An 18,893-nucleotide genomic window follows, 5' to 3' on the forward strand; every position below is an offset into this window, starting at 1 on the left:
TCTGGAGGCTACAATCTGAGGACCCAGGGGCCTCTTCCTTTCAGTCTCCAAGTCTCCAAGTCCTGGAAGTTTCCCTTTGATGGGAAGACTGTGTAGAACTAACACGTTTCCAGAGTTGGGGACAGAATAGACAGTGGGCTCTGACCTTGTCACTGGAACCTGGGGGCACATGGAGGGATCTGGATATCCTGGAAGCCTGGCCCCACATGGCCCAGCCTTAGTCAACCTGTGACCGCCTCGGCCCTGTACCTCCTACAGAGGTCCTTTCAGCCCCCTAACCCAGGCCCCCTGCCGCAGGGGCGACCCTACATTCCACACAGCCTGTAGCTTTAAGCCTCCTGCTGGGCTGTCCCCTGCAAACTGCTCGTTCCACATTCTCGGGGTGGTGGGGTGGGTGGGGTGCCGGCACGCCCTGGGGAGGATGGCTATAAGGCAGGGTTCCCCGGGCCCCTGGAGAGCTGAGGATTTGCTACCCGGCGCTTCACATGGGTCTGCTGCTCCTGGGTGTCTGGGGGATCTTGCTGCTCCTGGGGCTCTGGGGGCTGCTCCGGGGCTGTGCCCGGGACCCCACCCTGGCCCCTCGGTGGCCCCCTGGGCCTCGCCCTCTGCCATTCCTGGGGAACTTGCATTTGCTGGGTGTGACCCAACAGGACCGGGCGCTGACGGAGGTAGGGTGAGCAGGCCTCTGTCACCTCGCAGCCTGGATGGTATCCCTGTGCCAGCCCAGACAGGGGAAGCCAGTAGGAGATGCAAGAAGCCAAGATGGGCTTGTCCCCAAGGGAGCAGATTTGGAAGTGACCTAGGTTGGGGAGTGTTGTTCATTGCTGTGTGTTTGTTTCGAATGCTCTGGGACCTGGTTCTAGCCCAGCCCTGCAAATAAAAGAAAGAATACATAAACAAATACAGCAGGGAAGTGCAGCCCAGGGTCAGGGTTCAGGAGTGGGGGGCAGGGTGGGCTCCCTGGGGTGTGAATGGGGGAAAGCCTGCAGGTTCTGGGACGATGAGGAAGAGCTGAAGCGGGGTAGAGCTGCATACAGCAGTGCCCTTGTCTGAGTAGGGTGTTTCTGGGGTACAGCTTCTCCCCAGGACCCAGAAGGGATGCTGGCTGCACTGCCACTAGCCAGGGCTAAATGGTTCAGTGGGGGCTGGGGGGAGTGCTTGAACTTTGTCTGGGTGGGGATTTGTTTGCAGAGAGTCCACACAGCCTCAGAGTTACCCTCAAGTGGCTCTGCTCCACCTTTCCTAGGGTAGATCAGACTAGACTCCAGTGTGGCTGCAGGCACTGGTTTAGGGGTTCAGTCAGGCCTTACCTCAGGGCTGAGTCTGAGGAGCAGACATCTGTAGGCCCAGCCATGGCTTTTGGGAAGACGCACACAAATTCAACTCCTGCTTTCCCCGTTTCAGCATTTTGTCTCTGAAATGGGGAGATGGCAGTCTGAACAGCGCCCCCTCTTGCAGACTAGAGGGGCTCGTGGGGTCCCTGCTAGCTCTTAAGCACCCAGCCTCCACACAGTACTGCTGTCGCTAAGCCCAGCTCTTGGAAGGCGGGTGGAGGCCGCCTGCCTGACGCCTGTCTGTCCCCACCAGCTCTCCGAAAGCTATGGGCCAGTGTTCACAGTCCACCTGGGAGCTCAGAAGACCGTGGTGCTGTCGGGCTACGAGGTGGTGAGGGAGGCCCTGGTTGGGACTGGGCATGAGCTGGCCGACCGGCCCCCAATCCCCATCTTCCAGCTCATCCAGCAAGGAAGGGGTAAGGGCATGGGGAGGGGCGCTGGCCTCTTGAAGTGGTACTGGGGAGGGACAGGATCCGTCGATTGCAAGCCAAGAGGAGTATGACCCAGGGTAACCTCTGAATTGGAGGAGCCTGGAGTCCAGCCAACGGCCCCCCAAAGTGGGGCCCCTGTTCCCTGCATACATCAGCAGGAGCGGCTGGCACTCACGGCTCAGGTCTACCCGGCAGGCATCTTCTTTTCTTCTGGAGCTCACTGGAGGGCGGCTCGCCAGTTTACGGTGCGCACGCTGCACAGCCTGGGTGCGGGACAGCCACCCATGGCGGCCAAGGTGCTTCAGGAGCTGGCCTGTCTTGAAGCGCAGCTGGACAGCTACGGAGGTGAGTCGGGGACCGGGGTGCCCCTCCCGGCATCCCTGCCCACCTGAGGCCTGCCTTCCTCCCTGACCTCCAGGCCAGCCCTTCCCCCTGGCTCTGCTGGGCTGGGCTCCCTGCAATGTCACCTTCACGCTCCTCTTCGGCCAGCGCTTTGACTACCAGGACCCCGTGTTCGTGTCCCTGCTGAGTCTCATTGACCAGGTCATGGTCCTGTTGGGGTCACCTGGCATACAGGTGAGAGGTTGTCACCCCATAGCAGACTGAGCCCTAGTTGAACTGGGGTGTGGGGGCCAGCTCTGGACCCTGAGGTCAGGGGTGGCTGGTTCCCAGCATTGTTCCCCCCTCCCCCAGCTGTCAGCCCTGTCACTCTTCAAACAAGGAGTGCTGGGGCTGGGGACGAGGCCTCATTGGTAGAGCACTTGCCTAGCATGTATGCAGCTCTGGGTTTCGTCCCCAGCACCCCATAAACCGGGCCTGTGGTACACACCTGTAATCCGATCACTCTGGAAAGGAGTCAGGGGGTCATAAATCCAAGGGCATCCTCATATTGAGTTTAAGGGCGGCCGAGGCTACATGAGACCCTGTTTTGCAAAACAAATATAAAATGAAAAAACGTGACACTGGCGTTGGTTGGCATGTTTTGCACCAAGTCCTACGCTCCCTGGCAGCTGGGACATCTGGACCGAGCAGTCCCACCTTTCCCCACATCCCCTGCAGTGATAGGGGGAGGGGAGGTCCCAGAGGGAGGTCCAGAGGTCTCCCACACCAGGCACCTTTCCTTGTATTTATTTTTTGAGAGAGGGGTCTCTCTAGTCCTGGCTTTCCTGGAACTATCTATGTGGACAAGGCTGGCTTCGAACTCACTGAAACCCACTTGTCTCTGCCTCCTGAGTGCTGGAACTAAAGGTGTGTGCCACCATGCCTGGCTAGGCACCTTCTTGACCACACCCTCCTCATCACAGAAATCACAAAAAAAAAAATCATCCCTGCTGATGTCCAGGGCCCTAAAGTCTAAAGCGTCCTGGCTTTGAGCTAGACACTGAAGCCTAGACATTCAGCACCCAGCACTAGCCCTTGCTGCTCGGCCCTGGCTCAGACTGAGCCCCACAGGGACGGGGGCGAGCAGCCACTGTGGTGAGCGTGCCCTCAGGCTTGGGTTTCCGCTCAGGTAGTCAGAACAAGCAGTGAGCTCAACCCCAGAGTACTCCCTGGGGGATGGAGGAGGAGGGGGTCCAGTAGTTGAGATGGGCCTCAGCACTTTAGAGAAATATGTGGCATTTCCAGCCAGCAATTGCCAACGTAGGGGGAGCTGGAATTCTGAACAGTCCAGACCCACTCCACTGTAAGCCTCCCAGGACCTGTGAGCCACCCTATAGCTGTGACTCCTTCTCCATGGGAGCCATCCCTCTCCTGCCCTTCCCCTTCGTCACTGATCCCCAGGCAGCCATTACGGTTGCTTCTTGCACAGAGCCATCCAAGTGTATCAGGTCAGCTGGCTCCTTCCTGAACACCGAGATATCCTCCTGGCCCCTGGACTCCCAGGAGAGTGACAAGCCTCCAGCGCTCCTGGTGCCCTCTTGTGGCCGGGGGCAGCATTGCCCTGCCACGTTGGTCCAGAGCCTGGAGCCGGATGCACCTGCTGATGGCTTACTCAGAGGAACTGTCTGTCACCTCACCCCTACCCCACCCCGCTGTCCCGCCCACTCCCAGCTCTTCAACACCTTTCCCCGGCTGGGCGCCCTGCTGCGGTTGCACAGGCCTATCTTGAGCAAGATCGAGGAGGTGCGGGCCATCCTGAGAACCCTCCTGGAGGCTCACAGACCGCCCTTGCCAAGCGGCCGCCCCCGAAGTTACGTGGAAGCTCTTCTTCAGCAGGGCCAGGTGCGGGCAGGGCCAGGGCGTCCTCAGAGACCCGTGGTGGGTGGGGGTGGGGCCCCAGCTCAGGGGAGGGAAACTGGGGGGGGGCTCTTTCCCATCTACTGGGGACCTCTGGGAGTGTCGGTCTCCTCCTCCATGAGAGTACCCGGAGTGTACTGGCCCCTGAGAGTACCCGGAGTGCACAGTAGGACTGGGCAGACCACCAGGCCTGACTGCTACCCACCCTCTGGGTCACAGGACTGGGCTGGGGTTGGCTCCTCGGAGATTCAAGCCCAGTTCTGACCACCTGCTCTGCAGGAGGATGACCCCGAGGACATGTTTGGTGAGGCCAGTGTCCTGGCCTGCACACTGGACATGGTCATGGCTGGCACAGAGACCACGGCAGCCACGCTGCAGTGGGCAGTCTTCCTGATGGTTAAGCATCCACGTGTGCAGGGTGAGAGTCCCTCCACGGTAGGGGGCGGAACCCCCTAGGGGTCAGGGGTGAGCGTCCACCCAGAGTGCCACCCTCGGGCCTAGGTCGTGTGCAGGAGGAGCTAGACCAAGTGCTGGGCCCTGGGCGGCTACCCAAGCCGGAAGACCAGCGGGCCCTGCCCTACACCAGCGCCGTGCTGCACGAGACGCAGCGGTACATCACACTCCTGCCCCACGTGCCCCGCTGCACGGCTGCTGACGTCCAGCTGGGTGGCTACCTGCTCCCCAAGGTGGGGCCACCTCCTTCTTTCCTTTGACCTGGGGTTTTGTAGGGGACTTCCTGGGTCTCATAGCCACCTGTGAGAGTGTGACCCCACGTGGGGCATGTGGGAGGGAGGAGCTCCCCCAGGCGGCACTCTGCCTCCTCCCCTCCCCTTTGAGCCCATCTGCCTACCCTGGCACCCCTCTGCCCTACAGGGCACTCCCGTGATCCCTCTGCTGACCTCGGTGCTCCTGGACAAGACGCAGTGGGAGACCCCAAGCCAGTTCAACCCACACCACTTCCTGGATGCCGAAGGCCGCTTCGTGAAGCGGGGGGCCTTCCTGCCGTTCTCCACCGGTAACCTGCTGGGCCTCAGCTCTCCGAGGGTGCCTCGACCAGCTCGCGCCCACCCCTTTCCGCTCCAGGAGCAGGGCGGGCACCGACCGACACAGTGCTTCAATTTCTCTTGCAGGCCGCCGCGTCTGCGTTGGGGAGAGCCTGGCCAGGACAGAGCTCTTCCTGCTGTTCGCTGGCCTCCTCCAGCGGTACCATCTGCTGCCCCCGCCCGGCCTCAGCCCGGAGGACCTGGCTCTGCGGCCGGCCCCAGCCTTCACTATGCGGCCGCCTGCCCAGACCTTGCGTGCAGTGCCTAGGTCCTAGGGTGCTCACGCGCTGGAAAACGACCACAGCCTAGCCTACCCAGGGTGCACTGCAGCGATGGGGCAGATGTAGTGTTCCCGCAATGGATGATGGGCAAACAGTGCCTGCACTGTCCCTCCGGAGCACAGTGGGGCCAGATTGCCTGCCGGCTGGAGGCTGGCCTTTCGTCTGGGCATCATGGCCGTCAGGCATACCTGCCCAAGCCAGCAGCCCTACTGGCTTGATAATGGTGCTTGCAGAGTCCTAACCCACCTTCCAGCCTCCTACAGCCCAAATACCTCACACAGCTCCGCACTCTGGTTCCCGAGGCAGCCAAATCGCCAGAGCACAGGGTCCACCCCAGTCCTTTCACTGTTCCCCCGCCCCCAGGCCCCATCGTCGGCTGCCCCCAGGCTCCCCCGGGCCACGGTGGTCCCCACACCCATATGTCTGGCCTGTAGCCCTTCCACAGCCCACGTGTACCCTCCCGTCTCCCTAGGGAGAGTCTGCCAGCCAGTTTGGGGTGCTCCACCTTTGGCTGGCACCAAGGGGACCCCGGGGGCTGCCTGAGCTTGACCGCAGGTGCCATTTCTGTTGTGACGACACTCTGTGGTCACCTGAGGCAGGAATGCATGAGGAAAAGCACCTCTTCCCACTGACGTCCTAGGAACCTTTCCCAGCTTCCAGATGCCAGCTCTCACTGACAGAGAGGAACCCACCACATTTCCCTTTTCGACTTGGCTCCCAGGAAACTCAGAGCTCCACTTCCTGATCCTCCCACCCTGCTCCTTTGTGTTGTCTGTATTCCTTGCTTCTCAGGGTGCTCACCTGAGGCTCTGAAACTCTCAGCCCAGCTCCGGCAGAGCCCTCAGCAGCAGCCCTGCAGCCCCTGGTACGGCTGAGGACAGTGCGGGGCTTCCCCAAGTGGGAAAGGCCAGGGCTAGATGCCACTTTGATCGGCAGGAGCCAGCCAGAGCGTGTGTGAGACCCAGATCAGGTGACACTAGGGTCGCTCCTGGCGAGGAGAGCCTGGCGGTGCTGACTGAAGGGTCATGAATGAGTTACCCTTGGGCACTGACGGCACATGGCTTTAGTGCTGAAAGCAGGAAGTGTAATTAAACCTGAGGTGACAGAAGTGACGGACACAGGCCGGGGACAGAGCTTTGTAGGTGAGGACGGGTCTGGCTACAGACAGCCAGATCGCCTGGGACCCGTGACCCAGGGAGAGGTCCACGCTTTGGCTGGCTGCCTGTCTCCCCACATAGCTGTAGAACTAGGCCACTGTGCCCAAGTGCTAGCGACCTGTGAGAAGACCATCCCTTTGTTTGAGAACAGCCTTGTGTGTGTGTGTGTGTGTGTGTGTGTAGCCCTGGCTATCCTGGAATTCACTCTGTAGACCAGGCTGGCCTTGAACTCAGAGAACTGCCTGCCTCTGCCTCCATGTCCATCCTAACAGTTGACCCAGGGACAGCTCAAGTGAGCTGGTAGGCTGGTAGCATTAGAAGGCGCTGGCCCAGCTCATCCTCTCTTCTGCCGCAGGGCATGACTTGCTTAGGGCTTGTGGAAGTAGGGACCGCCCTCTAGTGGCAGTTGGGTCTGAATGGCCGGCCCTGGAACCCTGGCTGCTCTCACAGGCTCCGGAGGCTGTGAACGCCTGGCCCTCCAGGTGCTGAGGGCAGCCCGGCTTCAGCCCAGCTGTCTCTGGCTGCCCATCTCCTCGCTGTGACCCATGTTCTGACCACTTGGAGCGGCACGTGGGTGGTGGAACTCTGTCCTCTGGGCTGCGGATCAGAGCAGCTGTCATCACCTGAAGGAGGGCCTTGAGGGCCTGGGCCTATCAACATCCCACGTAGGAAATATGTGCGTGGAAGGTCACCTGAGCACCCTGAGCGCCCAGCCACCATCCCCTCCTGCCTCCTCAACTGTGGGCTGCAGCCTGCTTGGGCAGAAAATGCCTGGTAAGGCAGACATTCTGTGCGGCGATCAAAACTCAGAAGTAAAAGGTGAGGCTGGTTTGTGTCAGTCAGTGCACGCCTCTATCCCAGCATTCGGGACGGGGAGGCAGAGGCAGGTGGACCTCTCTGAGTTTGAGACCAGCCCGGTCTACACAATGGGTTCCAGGTCAGCCAGGGCTAATCAGAGAAACCTTGTCTAGAAAAACGAAAAGAAGAAAAAGAAAGCAGTAAAAGGTGTTACAAATCCTGGTTGTTTCCTGGTGTCACACAGCGCGATTCGCCTGCAGTCTTGGTTCTGAACACACACACACTGTCCGTGCCCTCATGACACGTAATACAGAGCCTGAAACAGCTTGACCCAGGGCCAGGTAGTTTCAGTCTTGGGGCTTTATTTTATTTGGTTTTGAGACAGGCTTTTCCCGTGTAGCCCAGGCTGTCCTGGAACTCACTCTGTAGACCAGGCTGGCCTCGAACTCAGAGATCTGCCTGCCTCTGCCTAAGAGCTGGGATTATGCATGAGAGTCTCAGGGCTTTAAGGACAAAGGTTTCGTTCTTAGAGCCGCCTATGGAAAACAGCCTTCCATGGTTTTGTCTCCCCCTCAGCTTCTCAGAAACAAACCTATGTTATCTGCAGACAGTGACGCAATAAACAGTCCTGAATATGCAAATGTGCTTTCATCTTTAATAAATGGCAAATTATGTGTATTCAGAATTGTTTTAAAATAAACTTCTCATGATCTAGTATATGTTTATCTGTAAACCTCTTTTATATACCTCTATAGCCAGGGGACACTTTGGTGCAAAGGGCGTGTGCGTGAGTTCCAGAAGCTTTGGGCTGGAGAACAGGACCCAGAAGGCGGACACTGCATGGCTCCCTCGAGGACCGCAGGGAACCCACTGCTCACTGAGCTAGACTCGTGTCGCCCATCCCCCGTGGCTGTCTGTGCCCTCCCTATGTGGCTCCTATGGGCGACTCCATGGTCTGAAGGGAAAGTCCCCCACTGGGAGTGGGGTATGTGTTCTGATGGCGACACCGGTCCAGACACAAATGTGAGGTCATTCTGTTGCCAACAGGCTGGCTGAGACATTCAGTGAGAAATGAAGGCTGCTGACCTGAGGAGGATCGCAGAGCAGCAGCCTCTGGTAGCTTGTGGGTGGCCGCAAGGGCCCAGGGTCCTCCCTACAGGCCCCTAGCGTGTCTCCCCGCAGACAGGTGAGTTATGTCCAGGCTGCACTGCAGAGGCCCTGACTGAGTACGTAGGAGACCACCGCCCCAACAGCAGGGAGTCCGGTTGACGGAGAAAGCCAGCGTGGGCCAGTCTCTAAGATATACCTGGTGGGAAAACAAAGTCTGTTCACAGCCACGCTGGGGCCGCAGGCGTGCAGCGGCACCTCGGAGTCAGGGAGCCCACGTTCAAGTCTAAGGCATCGGCTTGTAGGGAGGGGGATGGAGGGCTCTTCCCAGAACTTAGGAGGAAGTCCTCGAGCCGAGCCGGATGAGCTGCTGGAGGCCTGCTTGCTCCCACAGTGGTGGGAGGAGGTGGCCAGGGCGTCCTCAGGGCCCAAGGTTAGGAGAGCAGCTGCAGCACCTGCCGGAGGCGCTGCACCTTCCCCAGCGGCGGGTCTCCGGCCTCATCCATCTCCTGCATCAGAGCCTCAGCCTTCTGGATCGTCAGCTCTCGGGCACTGCCCTTCAAACCCTCGAGGTAGCTCAGCAGGGTAGGAAAGTGCTCGTCAGGGACCTGGAGGGCGAAGGGGGCAGTGTTGAGGGCCAGGGCATGGGACCCTGAGCAGTGGGCAGGCAAGGCACTCACGTGGAGACAGCAGCAATGGGAGACTGGGCTTTCTCCCCGGGCTTGCGGGGGGCTGGGGGGACAACCTACGTCACCTTCACGATGGGGTCTCCCACCAAAGCTGTGTGCTAAGGACCCCAGACCGCCTGTTGCTCTTTGCCAGGGCAGGAAGTGGGCACACGGTGGGAAAGAGGCCAATGTGCAGGCAGGACACTCCCGTGACTCGGACATTCCCTATATACATTTTAAAAACTTTTTTTCTTTTGAGACATCATCTGTAGCCCAGGCTGGCCTTGAACTCGCTAAATACCCAAGGATGACTATACAACCCCTCATCCTTCTCCCTATCCCGGGGCAGTGCTGGGATTACGGGTATGTACCACCATACCCCGTTTATACAGTGCCCGCTGGGCACACGCTCTGCCCACCAAGCCCCAGCCTCTGACTCTGTTTCTGTTAAGATCATCTGTTTTCAGTATAGCCACCTCCGTATAGAGGAGGGGCATGTCCTTGCCTGAAGGTGGGCGGGGCTGACAGGCATGGCTCCCACTTGGTGCCTTCAAGGGGCACACAAGGCGCGTCCTACGCCCTGTGAGACAGAACAGTGACACACAAGGGGACTGCCTGCCTGCCCTGGGGGGAGGGTGTGAAGCTCCAGCAGGACAAAGGGCTTCTGGGAGCTCTGGGTGGCTCCAGCCCCTAACTCAGCTGGGAGGCTCTGTCTCCAAATTCCACCGCATCCCAAGGAACCAAATCCTGCCTTGAGAAGAGCCCAGCACATGCACACTCTAGCAAACGGGTAGAGGGAAGACCCCACGATGCGCGGGACCACAGGGGCTACGTGTGCCTACGTGCGCAGAGTCCCTCTCCGGGTCCTCCCCGCTGTAGATGGACCTCCTAGCGGGTGAGCTGCCCTCCCTGTGAGGACCCCACCTACGTGTCCGCCCACCATATGCGGCCTCTGTGGGCTGAGTGTCCGCTGCCCGTGGAGGGCCCACCCTGGCCGGACCACCGCGAGCACACCTTGTCCTCGTCATACATGTGCAGCAGGAGCCACGTCTGCCTCTTCTTCTGGAATCTCCAGCTCTCCTGCTTCCAGGCCCACCTGGGAACCAAGACAGACACTCAGGGCATGGAGGACAGTCCCGGGGCTCAGGGGACCAGGTCACCTGAGAACATGGTGGCAGAGTCTGGCTCAGGGGGATACCCACTTTGGGGGTCCCTCAGTCTACCTGGAGCTCCTACATTTGTAACATTAGGGATACAGCGCCATTTTCCAGCTCCACAATTCATTTTACAACACGAACAGGAGCTCCTTCTAGATTTCCTGAATTCATTAACTCTTTTATGCCTTTTTTTTTTTTTTGAGACAGTCTTGTGTAGCCAAGCTGGCCTCAAATTCACTGTGTAGTCAGGCTGATGACCATGCCTGAACTATAGAAGTGTGACAACATGCCTGGCTCAATTATTTATCTTTTCCTTTCCACTTTCATGTGTGTGCACATTTGCAAGCTTGCAGGTGATTGTGTGTGTGTGTGTGTGTGTGTGTGTGTAGGCCTGAGGTTGGAAACCACTGCAATCATTCTTCCAGGGGCTCTTAATCAAATGCAGAGCTTGCCAATATGGCCAACCTCCCTAGCCAGTCTGGACTGGGGATTCCTAATCTCTGCCATCTGAAGATGGACTTACAGGCAGGCCCCACACTTTTACTTGAGTTCTGGGGAGCCACACTTGATCCCCCAGCTTCCGTGGTAAATGTTTTAAGGACTGAGTCCTCTCCCCCGCCTTGGCTCATGAATTCATCACTGGTGTTTCTGCCTAGGCTGGGGCAGGTCTGGAACGTGCCATCATTAGTGGACATTTCCTAGCAGGCCCCTGAGTGACTGGGTGTGACCGCCAGCCCACCCGCCAGGTCTCTACATCCTCCCGGGCAGAGGCACCAGAGCGGAAGGACCGAGCCTGGTACTCAGCCTCGCACCTCCGGCCCTTGCTCTGGCTCTCACAGCTGCTGCACAGGCTCACAGGCTGTCTGTCCACGGAAGCCACAGTTCCTCATCGTCCTCCTGAACCCTACCCAATACCCACCTGAATGTTCAGCCAGGTCCAAGGAGGGGCTCAGGGTGTGCAAGGCCCTCAAAGGCAGTGAGTCATCTTCCGACTTGCATCCTGTTTCAAGTTCCCTATACCACGTATCCCTCCACCCCTCACAAACCCTAACTCCCCGAGAACAGAAGACAAAGGGACAGGATCAAAGGGGAGGCAGGACACCAGCCTGAGAAGGTCAGCTGGAGGTTACACACAGACTTGCATCGCTCAGGCTGAAGTGGTATTTGGCTGGGCTAATTCTGAACTCAGTGGGCTGCAGGGTGGGAAGCAAGTGGCCCTCTGACAGGACAAAGACACCTTCAGGCCCACCCTTGTCCCTGGCTGCTCCGTAGTTGGGGAAAGTGAGGCTGTGCCATCCACCCTGATCTGGATACAAAGGCAGAGAACGCAGGGGCATCACAGCTTAAGCACACACAGGAGAGCAGAAGTCTTGGTTTCCTTAAAAACTCAGTCATGTGATGTAAAACAGTTTTCGTTTTAATCCCAAGTGTGGGATTTGGAGTTGCTTTTAGTTTGTCCACAGCTGATAACTGCCTCGGGCGGCTCAGAGAGGGGCGTGGTCTTTGCTAGCTGGTTAGAGCCTCCTTCGGGCTGGGAGAGTCGAGTTATCTTTGCCAGCTGAACTCTGGGAGAGTATAAATATGAGAGCGAGAGAAAGAGAACGAGGGTTTTGAGGAGACAGACGGAGGAGGAAGAGGCTGCTTCTTCATTCGACTGCTGCCGTTTGCCTTTGCTGGACTGCTAGATATCCTGACGACTGAGGCTGGCATTTTCCCAAAGAACCGGATGAGCCTACCAGCCGGAAGGGGAAGGGGCTGGAGGGACAGTAGTTAAGGGTGTCTTAACTCTTGCACCTGGACTCTAGCTCCAAGGATTCTGACACTGTCTTCTGGCCTCCAAGAGTGTACGAATTCACATGCAGTGTACGAATTAAAAATAAAACTGCCGGTCTCAGTGGCACACACCTTTAATCCCAGCACTCAGGAGGCAGAGGCAGGCTGATCTCTTAGTTTGAGGCCAGCCTGGTCTACAGATCGAGTCCAGGACAGCCAGGACTACACAAAGAAACCCTGACTTGAAAAACCAATAGATAAAATAAAATAAAATTTAAAAACAAACAAACAAACAAAAACACCTGGAAGATTCCTCGCTGCAGGATTGTCACAATTTAAGGACACGTCCTCCCCACCTTCTGGGACACCCATTTTCAGTGCTCAGCTAGATGGGGGTACGTCTGCAGACTGGGCACACAGTGGCCACAGGACAAAAGGATAAAAAGAAAAGCGGAAGCGCCTGAGGGCAGTTCTGTGGCCACGGAACAGAACTTCAACAACGGCTTCTCCAACACGGGTGAAAAGGTGACTGGGCTGGACCATTTACCCTTCCCCACCTGCCACAACACAGCAGCCTCTGCCCAGCACCGTGGCAGTGGCAGCATGTTCTAGATTTAGCCCATGACAGTACTTACCCTTGGAGGTACTCCAGGGCCAGAACGGCAGCCGAGGGGCTGGCTGGCGGGGTCTGCACCCTGGCTGTCTGCGCCCCAGCAATGCCTGCCTCTCGCAGCCGCTTCTTCTCTTCCTTCTTCCGCTCCTTCTTCAGCTTCCTCTCCACGACCCTCCTCTCCTCTGGGGACAGCTCAGGGCTGGCCTCCCGCACCTGAAAGTCAAGGACAGGCTATCAGGGTGGGTGTGGATGTGGGCCCAGGCCAGCATACTGCCCGCCCACCCTCTATTCATAGTCCAAAGGAGGTTCAGAAGGTCACATGTGGGAGGCAAGTGTGGGGTCAGCTGAGGTGCTGGGCACCCGACAGGTGTCAAGTGGACGGACCAAAGTCTCTTCCCTTCATTGTTTCCTGAGCCCCATGCAGTGACCACAGCAGCCATCAGAGGGCAGCAGTGCCATGGACACGGCGTCTGTTCTTTTCTGGCAAAGAGGCCGCTAGCTCTGGCTTCTGAAGACCCAGGCTCTGGTGGGAGGTAGAGGGGGGCTGGCGTGGTCTCCCACTAGGCACACCTCTCCACGAGGTCCCCCGCAGAGTGGGAGCTCAGCCGTGGTAGGGCTTTGCCCTTGGGAAGCACCACACCAGGAGGCATCTTGCCAAGGAAGTCCACGCCTGCCCTCCCTCCCCCTCCCCCGGGAGCATGCCCGAGGCCAGCACTGCAGAGGCATTCAGCAGTGCCAGAGAGCTCAAACCACGCTGTCTTTCCTGGAAAAGGCAGAAGCAGTGTTGACTCTGACGTAGCCAGCAGCCCGGAAAGGGCGTGGGGACATGAGGAAAAGAGGAACAGAGCACACCACCCCAGCCTTTCCAGGAAGGGCGCTCTTCTGTGACCCTAGGTTCCCAGTGGTCCCACCCCCAGGGCTGAGTAACTGGATATGGACACAGCAAACAGAAGAGCTCCCCTGCCTTTAGGTGGTGCAGGCCTTTAGCCCCAGCACTCGGGAGGCAGAGGCAGGCAGATTGTTGTGAGTTCAAAACCAGCCTAGTTTACAAAGCAAGTCCAGGACAGCCGAAGCTCCACAGAGAAACCCTGGCTCAAAAAACCAAAACCAACCAACCAACCAAACACCTCCCCAAACCCAACAAAACAACAACACAAACAGAAGCGCTCCCTCCTCCGTGGGAACCCCAGACCCACAGCCCAGCCACAGGACACATCTGCTCAATGAGAGCAGTTTCCCGTCAGTCTACAGAGGAGCTGAGACAGCAGGGACTCCAGAGGCCACAGCAGGGCACCGTCCCCACACGGTAGCCTTTGCTTGGCACCCAAGGCAAACTCTTGCTTCTCTTCCCCACAGACACCCTGCATCCCCTCAAACTGGAGAGGTTCCAATTTGAGGTGGCATTCTGGGCAGGGTGCTAGGGTCACGAAGAGGAGCCTTGCGGTGTCAACTTGGGCCCCGGGGGCAGAAGGGGAATCTGGTTGCCCCAGCTGCCAGCTGCGTGGCTGAGTGCTGTATAAACTGCAGCACTGAAGGAAGTGGACAGGCCTTCCTGGGCAGGCCTGCCTCTGACCCCACACCACATGGGTAGCACATCACCACCCGGGCCAGGGTCCACCAAGGGAGCAGGCACAGCAGCGGGGAGCAGTTTGGTGTGTGAGCTGGGGAGGGTGGGAAGCTCGTGGGTGTGATCTCTGCACAGCCCCAGGACCCTGCTCTCTGCGCCTGGAGATGCTGCCTGCACACAGACTAGCAGCAATGATGGTTCTTTGATGTCCCCTGGGCTCTGCAGCCTATATGCCCCCTCCACCGGGAGGCCATGGGCCCTGGATTGGACTGGTGCAAGATGACAAGCTGCCACGAAGAACCAATGGCAGACTCCAGGCTGCTCGGGAAACCAGTAGAGACACTGTCCAAACGAGACCCTGCGGGACAGGCCATCCCATGGGTTCTCTGGGGAACTGAGGCCACATGGATGCCGCACTTCTGTTCCCTACCCAGTCCCGCCTGGGACTCAGCCACACGGCGGCCTCGTTATGGAACTTCGCTCATCAAGTACAAGAATAACTTCCTGCCTCTGCTGCAAGTGCTCTGAGGTCCCTCTTCAGGGACTCCGCCATGCCGTCCCTAGCACTGGGTCTGAGCTCTCCTGAAGGCTCTGCCACACTGTTGCCTGTCTGTCCACACTGCTAGCAACACTCTTCTAAAAGACGGACCTGTCTCCAGGGTGGTGTTTCTCAACCTGGGGTCATGACCCCCAAAGATCGTCAGGAAACACAGATATTTACCTCACAATCCACGATAGCAGCACAATTTACAGTTATGAAGTAGTAACAAAAGTAATTTTATGGTTGGGGTCACCACAACCTGAGGACGTATATCCCGGGGCCGCAGCCTTAGCAAGGTTCAGAAGCACTGCTCTGCTTCTGAACTGTCTCAGGGTGCCCATGAACACCCCCCACCCCCACCCCCTAACACTGCCCCTCCGAGGGAGAGCACGCTGGCCCCTGTGAAGACTAGAGGGAGGTCTCTATCTGTAGCCATCGGAGTAAGCACATCTCAGTGCTGTGACGTCTGTGCCTTGGGATCTGATGAAGAGACAGGACAAGCAAGGCGTCAGTCAAGACAACAGGGCTGGGACCGTAGCTCAGTTGGCACAGTGTGTGCCTGGCGTGCAGGACACCGGGTTCTGGCCCAGCGCCCCGTAAACCAGGCAAGGTGGAGCACTGCTCTCCTAGTGCTCGCGAGGTGGAGGATGAGCAAGAGTTGGAAATAAGTCTGCCTTTCTCCACCTTATCAGAGCTGGGATACAATCAGGCCCCGCTGGCTTTCCACGTGCGCTCCGGGCGGGGGGTCAACTCAGGTCCCCATGCTCAGGTCTCTCGGAGACATTGGACTGAGCCATCTCTCCACCTCCTGTTCATATTGTTTTTTTCTAGACTTACTTCTGCATATAAGTGTTTTGTCTGCATATATGTACACATATCATATGCGTGCCCGGTGCCCTCTGATGTGAGAGGAGGGTGTCGAAGCTCCTGGAACTGGAGTTATGGATGGTGTGATCATGTGGGCACTGAGAGTTGGAACTGGGTCCTCTGGAAGATTGACAAGTGCTCTACACCGCTAAGCCACCTGCCCAGCCCTCTGGTTTCAAGAGAGGGACTTGACATGTGGCCCAGGCTGGCAACTCTGTCTCTGCAGCCTCCGCAGTGCTAGGATGAGAGCTGCCTTTTCCCCCACCCCCTTTTCAAGACAGGAGCTCATTCTTGCCTTAAACTCTCTATATAGCGTTGCACACACATGCAGTAAAAAGCACCCACAGGGTGTGGACACGGCTCAGTGGTTTAGTGTGCTTCTTGCTCTTACAGAGGACCTGGGTTTGGTTCCTGGCATCCACGTGGTGGCTCACAACCATCCAGAAGCTCCAATGCCCTCTTCTGAACTCTGTGGGAACATATGCGGTGCACATGGGTACACGTAGGTAAAACACGCACCCATATAACAGTCTAAACCATACTTTTTCTGTTTTTGTTTTTTCGAGACAGGGTTTCTCTGAGTAGCCTTGGTTGTTCTGGGATCACTTTGTAGACCAGGCTGTCCTTAAACCCAAGAGATCCACCTGCCTCTGCCTCCCGGAGTGCTGGGATTACAGGCGTGCACCACCACGCCTGGCTAAAAATAAGTTTTTTAGAACCCACAAAGTGCCGTTGCATCAGGAACATCAACTGGGGACCTCAGCCTCCTCCTGCAGTGTCTTGTCTGGACATTTCCTTTCGAAATGCTTTCCTGTCCTGCATTAAGCTCCATTTCCCTTGAGAAATGGTACTAATTTCACTTGAAAGCGCCCTGTGCACTTGCTGAAAACCTCAAACAAGATCTCCAGAGAGCTGACTGGATGAAGCCTGGCTCCTCGTTTGGGAATTTGGAGTTCCTGTCTGTCCCATGGTACAATGGGACACTTGGGTGGCCAGAATCGACAAACTCCACACCCTGTGGAGGGTCCTTGTGTGGATGGTGGGCTGGCCACCTTGTCATCCCTACCACAGCCCAGAGGTGGTGAGGCAGCCAGTTGCGCTTGGTAGGCCGACACTTCGGGGCCACAGCAGAATCAGCGAAACCCACATCTGCCATCAATAGTCTTGGTTTGCAGCTGAGTCAGGCCTCAACAGCCTTGGCAGCTAAATTCAAGATTGCCTGGTCCTCATTACACACTGGAGGCCTTGGAACGCAAGCAGAACAGCAAGAGGGCCCACGACAGGGTGCCAGCTGTGGCCTGAGCTGTGAGAGCAGGTCCGCATTATCCCCAAGACTCAAGGCCTCATGCGCTTATGGATTTGAGAACAGGTTCCAAGCACAGGACTTTCCATCGCTGACATACACTGGTCTGTCCATCTGCTAAGCAGCATGATGGGGCCAGGGGTTAGCTTCAAGTTGTCCCATGATTATAAAGCCCAGGCTAGCCTCCACTTGGAGGCAATCTTGCTTCAGCCTCCTGGGAGCAAATACATACACTCTACCCAAAGGCATTCAGAAGACTCCTGGCCAGCCATTCTGGGCCATGGCGGTAACAGAGCCTGGCCTGTCTGTGCCTGTTGTAAGGCAAGGCTGCTTCACTCTATCGCCCGTGAGCAGGGCCATCCAGGTCACTGGTGTCTTCTGCCAGAGAAAGACTCTGGCCAGCACTGTCTCTCGCCGTCACAGGTGCATGCAACCCCAGGCTCAGCCTTGAACTCAGGGCGGCTGCGTGGGCTTCGCTTGTTTGTTCACAGGTTTCATCAGGAACCCCTGGCTGAAACCCGTTTTTGAAGCCTCAGGGCCTGAGGAGACAGGTGAGTACTGCAGCACACCCCCTGGGCCTCAAGGCCCTCAGGGTTCCACAGAGGTCAAAAGAGCACTTCTGTGTGGAAGGCTGAGGAAGGGCCTTCACCAACTGCCGAAAGCTGGGCCGCGTTGCTTAACTGTTACTCCACGCTTCTCTATGAAAAACACTCAGGTGATGCGGTCAGCAGGGGGCAAAGCAGGACTTGTTCTCTCTCCTCATGCCCAGTGTCGCTCTGGATGCCATTGCTCAAGGCCCAGAACCAGAGTCTTAGGGACCTTTCTTTACTCTGTATGCTAAGTGGGCACTCCCTGCTTGCCACACTTTTGTTTTTCAAAATACAGCATAAATAACACTCAGGATGAGAGTTCAAGGCTAGCCTGAGCTCTACAGTAAGTCTGTACCAAAATAAAAGCCTCAAAGGCTCAGTTGTAGAGGGCCAGTGCCAGGAATGCTGCTCTGTAGGGTCCTTCTCATTGGAGTAACTGAGGTCAGGGGTAAGGATAAACATGGCTGAGGACCCTCTCTCGTCTCCATCCCCATCTGCATGACCAGAGCAGCCGCACTGGGCACATGCCTGAGCGGCAGGGAATCCAGTCCTTCCCCCCAGTTCACACACAGGACAGAGTCCCGAGGGCATGGCAGGTGGGCTGACGGGTCTTCCGTCTACCACATACCCAGGCGGTGCCTCTGCGGCTGGAGAGTGCTCGCTGACACCCCTGCACCCGTCCACCAGCCACTAGGGATGCTTTAGGTATGGCCTCCAAGTGACAGCGATGTCTGAGGGGAAGGACATGAGCCCTGTGGAGGCTGAAGGGGCTGGATGCCAAGGCCGGTGGACTCTGGTCTAGAGACCGGGTGTCTGTTCCCACTGCCCAGCCCACAGCCTTGTCTCCTTCGCCCACGTGGAAGCAGCCGGAGCCCGGGGTCCTACAGAGATGTGCAACCCCGAGAGCCCACTCTAGTTCCCAGACTTCAGCAGACTACTGCCCAACTATGTTCACACAGCAGCCAAGTTTTCTGAAAACAAACCATGAGAAAATAATGAAGAGTGAGGAGGGATCGTGTTTTAAATGAAGCTTTTTATTAGGAGATAATTATGAAAACACAGGTGATGTGGGAAGTGACGTTGGGACAACTGCCAGGCCACGTGGTCTCTTTATCTGGTCACGCACAGCGGATTCACCTTGCTACCCTGGATACACACGCCCAGGGGAACCTGGAAGGCCCGCTCTCCCTTCCTTCCCTCCTCAGCATCTTAGACTTAGATGATTAAGAAGCACCTTGGCTCTCGCTGGAGAGGAACCAACGTCCCTTCCACTCTGAACCCCGAACAGCCTGCAGAGCCGCACACCCAGCTCAGGGTGGTCCCTTGGGCACAGGCTGCTGCCGAAAGCCGGCGGTCTGCGGGCAGTGCAGGGGTGGACGCCGGCTCTGTCGTCGAGGCGCTCACAGGCAGGCACACGTGAGCTCC

The 18,893-nt window shown here is 57.6% G+C and overlaps 2 protein-coding genes and 1 long non-coding RNA gene across 7 annotated transcripts in view; 1 reads left to right on the forward strand and 2 right to left on the reverse strand.

Moving 5' to 3' along the window:
• Positions 1-394: 394 nt before the first annotated feature.
• On the reverse strand, positions 395-5,178 carry LOC132648019 (uncharacterized). The gene is made up of 4 exons (XR_009586370.1): positions 4,903-5,178; positions 2,595-2,688; positions 1,311-1,414; positions 395-870 (listed from the first exon to the last, which is right to left on the reverse strand). It is a non-coding gene; the product is annotated as an uncharacterized LOC132648019 (long non-coding RNA).
• On the forward strand, positions 471-7,893 carry LOC110566738 (cytochrome P450 2W1). The gene is made up of 9 exons (XM_021664646.2): positions 471-668; positions 1,588-1,750; positions 1,961-2,110; positions 2,184-2,341; positions 3,818-3,988; positions 4,283-4,421; positions 4,505-4,689; positions 4,877-5,018; positions 5,134-7,893. Exons 1-9 carry the CDS (start codon positions 486-488, stop codon positions 5,319-5,321), a joined length of 1,479 nt encoding a protein of 492 aa, XP_021520321.1. The 5' UTR covers positions 471-485; the 3' UTR covers positions 5,322-7,893.
• Positions 7,894-7,923: 30 nt separating this feature from the next.
• C15H7orf50 (chromosome 15 C7orf50 homolog) overlaps positions 7,924-18,893 on the reverse strand; it is a 96,121-nt gene continuing 85,151 nt past the window's right edge. For 4 of the 5 annotated variants that reach the window (XM_060367984.1, XM_021640737.2, XM_060367983.1 and 1 more), the window contains 3 exons: positions 12,623-12,813; positions 10,072-10,153; positions 7,924-8,997 (listed from right to left, as the gene is read on the reverse strand). In XM_060367984.1, coding sequence (XP_060223967.1) covers positions 8,824-8,997; positions 10,072-10,153; positions 12,623-12,813 — 447 coding nt within the window. In that variant the 3' untranslated portion in view covers positions 7,924-8,823. Of the gene's footprint in view, positions 8,998-10,071; positions 10,154-12,622; positions 12,814-13,170; positions 13,342-18,893 lie in introns of those variants that run through there. The other variant, XM_021640736.2, reaches the window with a different exon arrangement.

This window comes from Meriones unguiculatus, chromosome 15 (assembly GCF_030254825.1).
Source record: "Meriones unguiculatus strain TT.TT164.6M chromosome 15, Bangor_MerUng_6.1, whole genome shotgun sequence".
Taxonomy (NCBI): Eukaryota; Metazoa; Chordata; class Mammalia; order Rodentia; family Muridae; genus Meriones; species Meriones unguiculatus.